The sequence below is a fragment of the Macrobrachium nipponense genome, chromosome 5, assembly GCF_015104395.2.
Source record: "Macrobrachium nipponense isolate FS-2020 chromosome 5, ASM1510439v2, whole genome shotgun sequence".
In the NCBI taxonomy this organism is placed as follows: Eukaryota; Metazoa; Arthropoda; class Malacostraca; order Decapoda; family Palaemonidae; genus Macrobrachium; species Macrobrachium nipponense.
In genome coordinates, this window is record NC_061107.1 from 118,104,793 (window position 1) to 118,118,016 (window position 13,224).

At 46.5% G+C, this 13,224-nt stretch overlaps 1 protein-coding gene across 1 annotated transcript; it reads right to left on the bottom strand.

Annotated features, from left to right (window-relative positions):
- Positions 1 to 847: 847 nt before the first annotated feature.
- LOC135215913 (basic proline-rich protein-like) lies at positions 848 to 3,477 on the bottom strand. The gene is made up of 2 exons (XM_064250869.1): positions 2,137 to 3,477; positions 848 to 1,849 (listed from the first exon to the last, which is right to left on the bottom strand). Exons 1-2 carry the CDS (start codon positions 3,475 to 3,477, stop codon positions 848 to 850), a joined length of 2,343 nt encoding a protein of 780 aa, XP_064106939.1.
- Positions 3,478 to 13,224: the final 9,747 nt, after the last annotated feature.

The window sequence follows — 13,224 nt, forward strand, 5'->3', positions numbered from 1 at the left end:
CTCTATGGAGGGAGGGCAAAGTCGAAAGGGTTCTCGAACGGGCGGGCGAGGCGCCTGGCGTCCCGGGAACAAGGGCGGGCGAGGCCCGCCTGGCGTCCCGGGAACGCGAGGGCCCGCCGACTCCCGGGACGGGGCGGGGCGAGGGCCCGCCAGGCGTCCCGGGACGGAGCGAGGGCCCCGAACCAGGCGTCCCGATGAGGGCTTCCAGGCGCCACGCCCGTAAGGGCGGGCGGACGGCCCGCCTGACGTCCCGGATGGGCGGGCAACGGCCCGCCTGGCGTCCCGGGAAGGGCGGGCGACGGGCCCGCCTGGCGTCCCCGTGACGGGGCGATGGCGTCCCGGGGACGGCCGCCTGGCGTCCCGGGACGGGGCGGGCGACGGGACGATGGCCAGCTCCCGGGAACGGGCGGGAGACGGCCCGGACGGCCGTCGGGAACGGGGGGAGACGGCCCGCCTGGCGTCCACCGGGACGGGAGGCGGGCGAGGGCCCGCAGACGTCCCGGGACGGGCGGGCGGTCGGCTGCCTCCCGGGCGGGCGGCCGCCGGCGTCCTCCCGGGACGGAGGGGGGCGACGGCGCCAGGCGTCCCGGGACGGGCGGGCGATGGCCCCGCCTGCCGTCCCGTGGGACGGGCGGGCGACGGCCCGCCTGGCGCCCGGGTAACGGGCGGGCAAGGCCCGCCTGGCTCCGTCCCCGACGGGGCGCGGTACGGCCCGCCAGGCGTCCCGAGGACGTGGGCAGGGCGACGGGCCCGCCTGGCAGTACCGGGACCGGGCGGGCGACGGGCCCGCCATGCCGGTTCCCGGGACGGGGCGGGCGAACGGCCCGCCTGCCGTCCCGCCCGGGACCTACGGGCGGGCAACTTCGCCTGGCGGTCCCGGGACGGGGCGGCCGACGGCCCGCCTGGCCGTCCCGGGCACGGGCGGGCGGGACGAACGCCACGCCTGGCATCCCGGGTACGGGCGGGCCGACGGCCCGCCTGGAGTCCCGGGTACGGGCCGGGCGAACGGGCCCGGCCTGGAGTCCCGTGGACCTAAGGCGGGCCGGGACGGCCGGCCAGGGTCCCCGGTAACGGGCGGGAGACGGGCCCGCCTTGGCCGTTCACCCGGTACGGGCGGGCGGACGGGCCCAGCCTGGCGGGTCCCGTGCGGCACGACGGTCGCCTTGTGGTCCCGGGACGGGCCCGGTCCAACGGGTCCCGGCTCAAGGGCTTCCCGGGGACGGGCGGGCGAACGGCCCAGCCTGGGCGTCCCGGTGACCGGTGGGCGGGAGACGGCCCGCCAGGCGTCCCGGTGAACGGCGGGCGGGACGGACCGGTCCGATGGCGTCCCGGGGGTAACGGGCGGGCGAACGGCCCGCCAGGGCGTTCCCGTGGAAAGGGCGGGGCGGACGGAGGGGACAGGCCCGCCTGGCCCGGTACCCGGGCCGGACGGACCGGAGCTGGGTCCCGGTACGGGGGGCGGGACGGCCCGCCAGGCGGTCCCGGTTGACGGGTTCGGGCGGGACGGGCCCGCCATGCGGTCCCGGGACGGGGGGCGACGGCCGCCTGGCGTCACCCGGGTACGGGCGGGCGAACGGCCAAGCCTGGCGTCCCGTGACGGGAAGGGCGGGACGGCAGCCAGGCCCGTCCCGGACGGGCGGGGACGGCCCGGCTTACCGTCCCGGGACACGCGGGCGACGGCCCGCCTGGCCGTCCCCGGGTAACGGGGCGGGCGAAACGCCAGCCTGGCGTTCCCGGGACCCGGGCGGCCGGACGGCCGGGCCCTGGACGGTCCCGGGACCGGGAGGGCGACGGCCAGCCTGGGAGTAAGGGACGGTCGGGCGACGGCCCGCCTGGCGTTCCGGTAGGCCTAGGGCGGGCGACGGCCCGCCTGGCGTTTCCCGTGACAGGCAGGGCGAACGGCCCAAGCCAAGGCGTCCCGGTACGGGCGGGCGACGGGCGGGCCCGACCTGCGTATCCCACCCCCCCCCCCCCCTTGGTTCCCCCCCACCCCCCCCCCCTTTCCCCCCCCCCCCTTCCCCCCCCCTGGACCCCCCCCCCCCCCCCCCGGCCCCCCCCCCCCCCCCCTCCCGCCGGGCCGACACCCCCCCCCCCCCCCCCTTCAGCCCCTTGCCTGTCCCCCCCCCCCCCGGGTACGGGCGGGCGCAACGGCCCGCCCTGGCGTCCCGTGGCACGGGCGGCCGACGGCCCGCCAGGCGTTCCCGGGACGGCCGGGCAGGGCGACGGGGGGCCCGGCCAGGCCGTCCCGGGCTTACGGGAGGTCCCGGGACGGTCCGGGCCCATGGTGGGTTCCCGGGCACCGGGCCCCGCTGGCAAGGTCCCGGCCAGGCTTCCCGGGAAGGGCGGGCGACGGCCCGCCAGGCGTCCCGTGGGAACAGGGGGGCGACGGCCCCGCCAGGCGTTCCAGGGTACGGGCGGGGCGACCCAGGCCCGCCAGGCGTTCCCGGGTACGGGAGGGCGACGGCCACGCCTACGGTCCCGGTACGGGCCGGGCGACGGACCGCCTGGCGGGTCCCGTGAGGGGGGGGAACGGCCCGCCAGGCGGTCCCGGGACGGGCGGGCGAACGGCCCGCCATGGCCGTCCCGGGACCCGGGCGGGCGGGCGACTTCCCGCTGGCCATGCGTCACGGGCGGGGTGCCTGCCCGGGCGGGAGACGGCCCGCCTGCGTCCGGGAGGTGGCGGTGGGCGGGCGGGCGACCGGCCCACCCTGGCTGTCCGGGACCCGGGGGGGCGGATGGGCAGGACATGGCGTCCCGGGACGGGCAGGCGGGACGGGACGGGCCAGGAGTCAGGGCGATCCCATTTCCCACGGGCAGGCGACGGACGCCTGGCGTCCCGGGACGGGCGGGCGGGCGACGGTCCGCCTGGCGTCCCGGGACAGCGGGCGACGGCCCGCCTGGCGTCCCGGGAGGCGACGGGCGACGGCCCGCCTGCCGTCCAGGGACGGAGCGGGCGACGGCCCGCCTGGCGTCCCGTGACGTGCGGGCGACGGCCCGCCAGGCGTCCCGGGACGGGCAGGCGACGGCCGCCTGGCGTCCCGGGAGGGCGGGCGACGGTCCGCCTGGCGTCCCCCGGGGGGACGGGGCGGGCGAGGCCCGCCTGGCGTCCCGGGACGGGCGGGCGGACGGCCCCGCCTGCCGTCCCAGGGACGGGCGGGCGACGGCCCGCCTGGCGCCCGTGACGGCGGGCGCGACGGCCGCAAAGTAGGGACGGGCGCGGGCGACGGCCCGCCTGGCGTCCCGGGACCGGGCGGGCGACGGCCCGCCTGGCGTCCCGGGACGGGCGGGGGGCGACGGCCCGCCTGGCGTCACGGGACGTGCGGGCGACGGCCCGCCTGCCGTCAGGGACGGGGGCGGGCGACGGACCCGCCAGGCGTCCCGGGACGGGACGGGGGGCGATGGCCCAATCAGAATGAACGCACAAGTTGAAACGAATGCGCCAAGGTAAACAATGAACGAAGTATACAAAAACACCATGTAAAATACTTCAAATGTGACTTTTTAGATCGTCTGCATGATGGAAGCCTAATAAGAAATACTAATTCAAACAAAATCATTTCGAGCTCCTGTGGTCTCATTATTCGTTCGTTAATATAGGCTGTTACAACGAGAAAGCAATTTCCCAGAAACGAAGTCTCTTTACCGAACTTTAACTTGTGTCTTTAGTGTAAATTGTAAATTACTTTATATTACTTTGAAAATGTGCATAAAGTACAGGCAGTCGTACGTTCAATCTAACAATAACAACAGACTTTTCAAGAATATTTTTACGAGCAATCAGCACAGTTCATCAATAAATGGAGCAGCTAAAATTGTTTTTAGTAGTTCCGGCCACAAACATCTCTACCCATCTCCATGGATTAGATAAGCCATACATGGTACTGTCGCGCACAATAGTTCGTTCCCTCTGCTGCTGAATCGGGCCCTTTCACACTATGCGATTCTAGTCGCACCAAGATACGATTGCGGTGCCGGATCTAAATGCGACACAAAATTGCGCAAATCGTACATTTGTCCGACTGCCGCACAAAGTGACCCAATTTTTGACAAGCGCTTGCAGTGTGCTCTCAGCCTGTGGTGTGACTACATATAACAAAGAAAGAGAAAATTGTCTTTATTTATTACTTTGAGAAAAAAGAAGAGAAACCTAGAATTCACTCGGTACACCCTTTGAATACACAAAGGCACTTGTACGGTGCATTTGTCACAATTTTCGAGGAGCTGAAGAGAGATAATGATAATTTTGCAATTACTTCAGAATGTCTAAAACAACCTTTGAGGAACTCTTGTCACATCTGCATGACCTTTCGCTAAAAGAAATACGACATTCAGAGATGATATTTCGCCAGCACAACAACTGGCAGTTACCATCATGTAAGAGGAAATAATATGGACCTTTCCTTGTAAATTTGCTTTTCCATATAGAAATTAAAAAGGAGAAATGAAAACAACTAGTGTTAGCTGAAACATCTCTATTTATCAAAAGTCAAAATAACTGATATATCTATATAAAAACAAATCTTTTACTTTGATATCAAAAAATCCATCATCTCTGTTTCATTAATTAATGTAAGTAAAACGTAAGTGTTAACTATAAAAACTTCTAAAAATCATATATATCGAAATCAAAAGCTTTTAGTCCTCTTTATATCAATAATCTGCCGATAACCTTCTAATAAGTCAGTATCAAAACGTAAATGTAACCTTAATGAAAAAAACAGCAAATCAATTAGTAAATCATTTCTCAGTAGTTTATACTTAAGCAATCCATACCTGTAGTTCTTTCTTATTTACGAATAACACTATTGTTATTATTATGTATGGTGTTTTCGTTGCATGGAACAAGTGGTTATTCAGCAACGGGAATAACACGATTTATATCCCTCAATACAACCCTTTGATTAATAGTGTCCCCGAAGGGGAATTTTTTCTCGAATAGATTTGCCTGGACCAGGGCGCGAACCTATGGATCCTTTCAAACCCAAGAACGTCAGTGAAGCTTTTACCTACTACACCACCGCGAGAGGCTAAAGTTCATGTCGCCTCTCACCCTCATATACCTTTCGCGCGCAGGTAATTAGTGGTTTGGAGACAACATCAACCCACCTCGACTCCGGTAGTGTTTGAAAGGATCCATAGGTTCGCGCCCTGGTCCAGGCAAATCTATTATCGAGAAAAAATTCCCCTTCGGTTAAGCATATATGAAAATATATTAATTCCGAGGTAGAGCGAATTAGATATTAAAGGACATTGTAGCTCGATATATGTATATGAATCACGGAAATGTGATATGACTTATAGATTGGCTACGTGCTGTCAAAAGCACTACAAACACTACCGGAGTCGAGGTGGGTTGATGTTTGTCTCCAAACCACTAATTACCTGCGCGCGAAAGGTATATGAGGGTGAGAGGCGACATGAACTTTTAGCCTCTCGCGGTGGTGTAGTAGGTAAAAGCTCACTGACGTTCCTGGGTTTGAAAGGATCCATAGGTTCGCGCCCTGGTCCAGGAAAATTATTATCGAGAAAAAATTCCCCTTCGGTAAGCATATATGAAAATATATTAATTCCGAGGTAGAGCGAATTAGATATTAAAGGACATTGTAACTCGATATATGTATATGAATCACGGAAATGTGATATTGACGTTATAGATTGGCTACGTGCTGTCAAAAGCACCTACAAACACTACCGGAGTCGATGTGGGTTGTTGATGTTGTCTCCAAACCAAACCCTAATTACCTGCGCGCCGAAAGGTAATATGAGGGTGAAAGGCGACATGAAGCTTTTAGCCATCGTCGCCGGTGTGTAGTTAAGGTTAAAAGCTTCACTGACGTTCCTGGGTTTTGAAAGGATACCATAGGTTCGCGCCTGGTCCCCGGTCCCCCAGGCAAATCTATTATCGATAAAACAAAAATTCCCCTTCGGTTTAAGCATATATGAAAATGATATTAATTCCGAGGTAGAGCGAATTAGATATTAAAGGACATTGTTTAGCTCGATATATGGTATATGAATCACGGAAATGTGATATTGAACTTATAGATTGGCTACGTGGCTGTCCAAAAGCAGCTACAAGAAACACTACCGGAGTCGAGGTGGGTTGATGTTTGTCTCCCAAACCACTAATTACCTGCGCGCGAAAGGTATATGGAGGGTGAGAGGCGACATCGAACTTTTTAGCCTCTCGCGGTGGTGTAGTAGGGTACAAAAGCTTCACTTGACGTTCCTGGGGGGGATTGAAAGGGATCCATAGGTTTCGCGCCCGTGGTCCAAGGCAAATCTTTATTCGAGAAACGAAAAAAATTCCCCTTCGGTTCAAGCAATATATTTAACAAAATATATTGAATTCGCCGAGGTAGAGCGAATTAGATTATTTAAATGGACATTGTAGCTCCGGGAATATTATGTAGTATGAATCACTGGAAATGTGATATGACTTATTAGATTGGGCTACGTGCTGTCCAAAAGCACTACAAACACTACCGGGAGTTCGAGGTTGAGGGTTGATGTTTGTCCTCCAAACCACTAAGTTACCTGCGCGGCGAAAGGTATATTGAGGGTGAGAGGCCGACATGAACTTTTTAGCGCCTTCTCGCGGTGGTTGTAGTAGGTAAAAGCTTCACCTGGACGTTTCCTGGGTTTTGAAAGGAGCCATATGGTTCCGCGCCCTGGTCCAGGCAAAATCTATTATCGAGTAAAAAAAGTTCGCCCTTCGGTTCAAGGCATAGATGCAAATATATTCAATTTCCGAGGTAAGAGCGATTAGATGATTAAAGGACATTGTTAGCTCGATATATGTATATGAATCACGGAAATGTGATCTGACTTATAGATTGCTACGGTGGCTGTCAAAAGCAGCTACAAACACTACCGGAGTCGAGGTGGGTGATGTTGTCTCCAAACCTACTAATTACCTGCGCGCGAAGGTATATGAGGGTGAGAGGCGACATGAACTTTTAGCCTCTCGCGGTGGTGTAGTAGGTAAAAGCTTCACTGACGTTCCTGGGTTTGAAAGGATCCATAGGTTCGCGCCCTGTCCAGGCAAATCTATTATCGAGAAAAAATTCCCCTTCGGTTAACGCATATATGAAAATTATTATTAATTCCAGGAGGTAGAGCTGAATTAGATGATTAAAGGACATTGTAGCTCGATTTTATATTATATGAATGCGACGGACAACTGTGATATGACTTATATATATATATATATATATAATATATATATATATATATATATATATATATATATATATATATATATATATGTATATATATACATACATATATATATATATATATATATATATATATATATATATATATATATATATATATATATATTATATATATATATATATATATATATATATATATATATATATATATATATATATATATATATATATATAAACCACAGTGTTCTCTCAACTCCTGGATTTCTTTACATAATTTAGTCAGATAGATAAAATGAAGAAAATTAATATATATATATATATATATATATATATATATATATATATATATATATATATATATATATATATATATATATATATATATATATATATATATAAATACAACACTAAACTCCTACAAGTCATTACAGAATTAAATTAAATATTAAGAGAGGAGTAAGATATGTAATTACGGACTCGGTCAAAATCTATAGTGACTGAAACCGTCTTTACGCCAAATGAGAGAATAATGATATAAAATGAGCTTGAGCTTATTTCCCCAACCAATTAATTCCAATGTAATGAATGTTCGTGACCACTCGTTATTCAGCTGTCTCGTACATTTATCCTTGCTTCTTAGCCATAAATATTCTTATTAATCCAAAAAAAATTTTAATAAAGTAAATTTCCCTTTGGATATACTATATACCACTTCGTAATATTTAATTTGTTATGTGATTAACTTTCTTTCTTTGTGTTTCAGATGTATTGATCTCTGGCTATCCATATCCTGCTTACTTTACTCTTATTTGTTGATTGTTATTAATGTTGACAATGGATAATATTTTTCTTAGATACAAAATGGTTTTGTTAACAGGCATTGTTATATGATCTCCAAATACTGGAATCATTTGATTCACTGGTGATTTAGATGAAGTAATAAATTTGTTTGCTGAAAACCTAAGATAGCCAATTTCGGTATAAAAATCTAGATTGTACGAAAAAGTAAAAAAAAAAAAAAATGTGTATTCTATGCATTACAGTAAGAAGGGATAGAAGTTAGAAAACATGAAAAGAGGATTCCAAGTGAAACGAAATTTCGTGGGGGATTCAATAAAAACAGTCAAAACAAAATCACTTCATAATGTTCTAATAGCAATATATCATAACGAATCCATTAGTGTGACAAGGGACAAGATTCATTTTCGAAAGTTACTGTCATAAAATACATATGGCGTGACATATATGAGGAATTTTAGATGGAATGTTCCACGCGGAAAAGGATATAAAAAAAAAAGTCACTTACACTATGACCATTTTTTTTTTCATTTACATAGTGAAAATTGTACATAAACACAGTGAAAATTATTTACAATTAGAAACTCTTATATAAACTATTACTTTTTTCAGAAAACAATATAATTAATATGAATAAAATAATTTTCTGATCTTTCAAAAAACTAATTTTTCTGAAAAGGAACCGTAATCATTCTTTATTCTATTGTCATGTATTAAATATAAATCTCTCCTGTAATTATTGATATCATTAATAAGTAACCTTATGATATATTTGCAACCATATTCAAATCCTTTCTAGTACACCATATCGTGTATATATAAGAACACAATAAAAATATATACACATTCCTCCTGCAACTGTCTTTGGTATCGAAGTCAAAATATAAAAATTTCATATTGTTCTCCGGCTCAAAATTTCAAATGTTTTTAAGTATACTTCTCAGCCATTTGAAAACTAGTTCAGTTCTTTTACAAAAATAAAAAAGGTGAATAGCACTTTCCTCCATATTACATATTTCACATAAGGAATTGCTGGACAAATTTAAAAAGTGAAGACGTTTTTTCACAGGTAGTACATCATGAAGATGCTTAAAGATAATCTTCCTTTCCCACGTAACGGTCAATATCACAAAAATTCTTCCATATTACTTTCCAGTCAAATAAAGGATATTTATATTCTACAGAGATGTCATGTTCCTTTAAAATACTTCGGTGAACTAGATAACATTAGAAAATTATGAACCTCCTTTAATCTAACGACGAAGCCAACAGTATAGCTGTAATATGGGGCGGGATAGCAAAATATTTGTGGCGCTTTAAAGTCTAGGTCAAAAAACTTACACAACCTAAAATAACAATAATGCAAAATTAAACTCTGGGGGCCCTAATTCAATATGACAGTTTTCAAGAAGGTATTAACAATAATAGCATTAGGTTTAGCTCTCACATCGAAAACAGCCAAACCACCTTCAGTCCTACCTCTTGTCATTGTAGATCGTTTAATTGGTTCATATCTACCACACCAACACGCATTTGCATATGACGTCCTCTGAAAAAGTTTCAATTTCCTTGCATGAAGCAATTTCAATTGGTTGTCTATTTTACTTATGACATGTTCCCAATCATTCTTTAGACTTTCCTTATAATCATTACAATGATGGATACCTAGCGTGAACAAAGAAGTAACATTCTGCCTTATCCATGTAAGGGGCCAGTCCCTATTATTCTTCCAACCACCCATACTGAATAGTCTTGACTTTTCATTTCTATTAATTTTGCTATTTGTAGCTAACTCAAATTCCTGCACAATTTTGTCCACTTCTCTTAAACTATCTTCTGTTGTGATTATTATATTATTATCATCAGCATAACCAACTGCTTTGAGAGTAGTGTGATCCGGTAAGACTAAGGGTTTCACATTAATTAATATTTTCCTTAATTGCTATAAAGAACGATTCTTGATAGGTTGCATATAACATCATGCTAAGTGGACATCCTTACCTGAATGACCTTGTTATTTAGAAAAAGGAAGTTACGTTATTATTTACACACATTGCACTTTCTATTTGATTATAAAGCATACTTATTTTCCCCACAAACTCGTCTCCAAACTCTAGACACTTCAAAGACTTAAACACAAATTATGTATTAACCATATCAAAAGCCTTATTATAAACCAGTCTTATTTAAGAAAGGCAGTCTTCATATCAGTAGAATTAACATAATACATAACATCCCTGATCAACATATTACAATAAACAATGCTTCGTCCTGGAATACAGCAAAACTGACTAGTATCAATCACTTTGTCTAATACTTCTTTCATACGAATAGCTAAAAGTTTAGAAATTATTTTATAATCAACACAAAGGAGAGAAATTGGCCTCTAATTCTTCAGCTCTTTTTCGTCTCCGCCTTTATGAATAAGTGTAATGACTTCTTTCCTTTGCGAAACTGAAATCACCTTATTTCTCATTACATACTTTAGCAATGAAGAAAACTCATCCCAATTACATCTCAATTCTCTAGATAAAACTCCACTGGGAGACCATCGATTCCAGGTGTACGATTCTTCATAAAACTTTTGATAACTTTCAAAATTTCCCCTTTTGAATAATCCTTATTCAACTCTTCCCTATCACTGACATCAAGCTTTATTTTTAAGAAGGATAATAACTTTTCTTGCATTTAATTATTAACTGCCTTGCACTATATAACTCAGAATAAAAGGAATTAACATAATTCTGTATACTAGCCGAGGAATGAAGTTTATTCCCCTTATTATCTTTTAAACATGTAATACTTTCTTCGCCATAAACTCTTGCTGTTTTGCTATTACAAATTTTGAAACTTTCTCATTATTTTGAAGATTTAGCAAACGGGATAGAACCTTGATCCCTTCTGCAAATTTATCTCTTATTTCCTCAATTTTCTCTTTCACATTATTGATCTCTAACGTGTTAGGATTTCCGGTCTGATAAGAAGCCTCATACAAGTATCGTAATCTACGTTTCTAACAAGTTTAACATACCAAATCTTTGTTGTTTCTTAAGGAACATGTTTTCATGCAGAACTTTTGAACTTCCTCTTTAACCAGAATATCCCACCACAGTAATATATTAGCATATTCATCCCTTTTTTCTTCTGTAACTCAGTTCACTTTTGTTTAAATTTTATTTTCACTTCAGTATCTTTTAGAACTGAACAATTAAAGCTTCCAGTAAGGATTTCCCTAACTGTACTACATCAGGTAATCGTATATCACACAGGAAACAAGAGTGGTCTGAAAACGACACTGGAACAGTTCTAGTTTCTGTGAGACTATTTTTGTCTATCTAAATATAAATCCTGTCCAAAACTCTCAGCATAGTTCCCACCAACAAAGGTGTACTCGGGTAACCTATGACGGATGTTATGGACATCCTTTATCTTCATAGCATCAACAATATTCTTCAAACTATTCGAAAAACAAGAATTTTTTTGGATGTGAAGAGTACTTTATCATTAATGATACAATTCCAATCTCCCCCGATAATCGCCTTATCACAATTATTCTGTATCAGTGATAAAACAAAACCTTCTCAAAAAATTCCTCTTCCTCTTTATGGAATTTATTCCCTGAATGAGCATATATGTTCACAATTTCTATAACCTTGCTTTGATACTTTAACGACACTTTACATAGCCTTGACGTCGAATGTGAATACAAATTTTCAACTACTACATCTATCTTCTTATTAATTAGTACTGCAGTCCCTCCTTAATATTGATAGTTGGATTAATATGATTTTATAAAACCTCTCCAAAAAACCAAGAGAAGCTATGGACTTCACGTTATGTTCTTGCAGTAACAGTATATTTATCTTATTATAATTAATGAATGAGTGTAGTTTAGTCTGCTTGTTAAAACTAGATAAACCATTAATATTAAGGGTTGCAATACGTATATATGATCACAAACATTATTACAAATCACCAAGTTATCTGTAAACATAGGGGCTTCTTCGACACGAATTTCAGTTTCTTTATATCCATAGATATTCAGCTTCTTTTTTTCCCAGAAACTTGTCATCACTAGTCCGTTTAACATTGCCCTCAGTATGTACTTTCCTCATTTTAGTCGCCTTGTCTTTCGACAAATGTCTCAACCGATCTTTTCAATCCTAGGGAACCGTGAGTTCTCTTAGAATGTATCTTTTTTTTCTGATTACTAATTTCCCGTTACCCTCGATAGAAGAAACAATATCATACTAGTCGTTTCCATCCGTACTATCAACCACTAATGTTGCTTTGATCCCTTGTGTTGAACCTTCAGTATAAAGGAAATTGCCATCTTCACCTTTCAGAACATCAGGTATATTTTCCTCACTAGAGTCAAAGAACTGGAATAGCTCTTTATGTGCCGAATCATCCGATTTATAATCCACATGTACATCAGCCACGGTTTTGTTTATCAGTAACACATTTGGACTACTATTGTCATCAATACTTTTCCCTTCTAAATCATAACAGGACATAAGGGTATTTTGACACTGAGAGGTCGTTACTTCCATATTCAAGTTAGTAATCAATTCCATTGTATCCTGCTCCCTATTTGTAACAGTATCCTCAATAACGTTTCCATTTTCCTTTTCCTTTTTGGCTTAATATCTCGACATTTCCACTAGAAGAGTCCTCCTGACGATCCTCCTCCTGACGATCTTTTTCATTCGACCCTCGTCCGTTCGATCCTCCTGCCCTTGTCTTCTCACTTATTTACTCTCCACTTGTTCCTCTACCGAGACTTCCGAGAATTATCCTTCGGATTGCATTCATTATTTTTCATAGGTAGAATTGGAAACTCCTTTTCATTTTGTATCATAATTTCTTCTGCAGTATAATTAACAGCCAAATGGCCTTCTTTCCCACATTTGATACAAGTGCGTACTTGTCCGCGATAATAGAACCACAGCAAAAATCTACCTAGTGTCAACGTCGAAGGAATAGGTTTCTTTAGAACCATCAATGCGGTTCTGTTACCATTGTTCTTCCCAGCTAAGGTGCCAGACGTATAAGCCTGGTTTCTGATATTAAATACCTTACCATATGACGAGAGCATCTTACTTAAGTCTTCATTGGTTAGCTCAAATGGTGCATTTTTAATAGTGACAATGATTTTACTTGTTGATAGGTTAACAATTTGAATACTAACCTCTTTATAATCTAAAGCCAGAGTACGGTCTTCATAATCTATCATGATTCTCTCAAA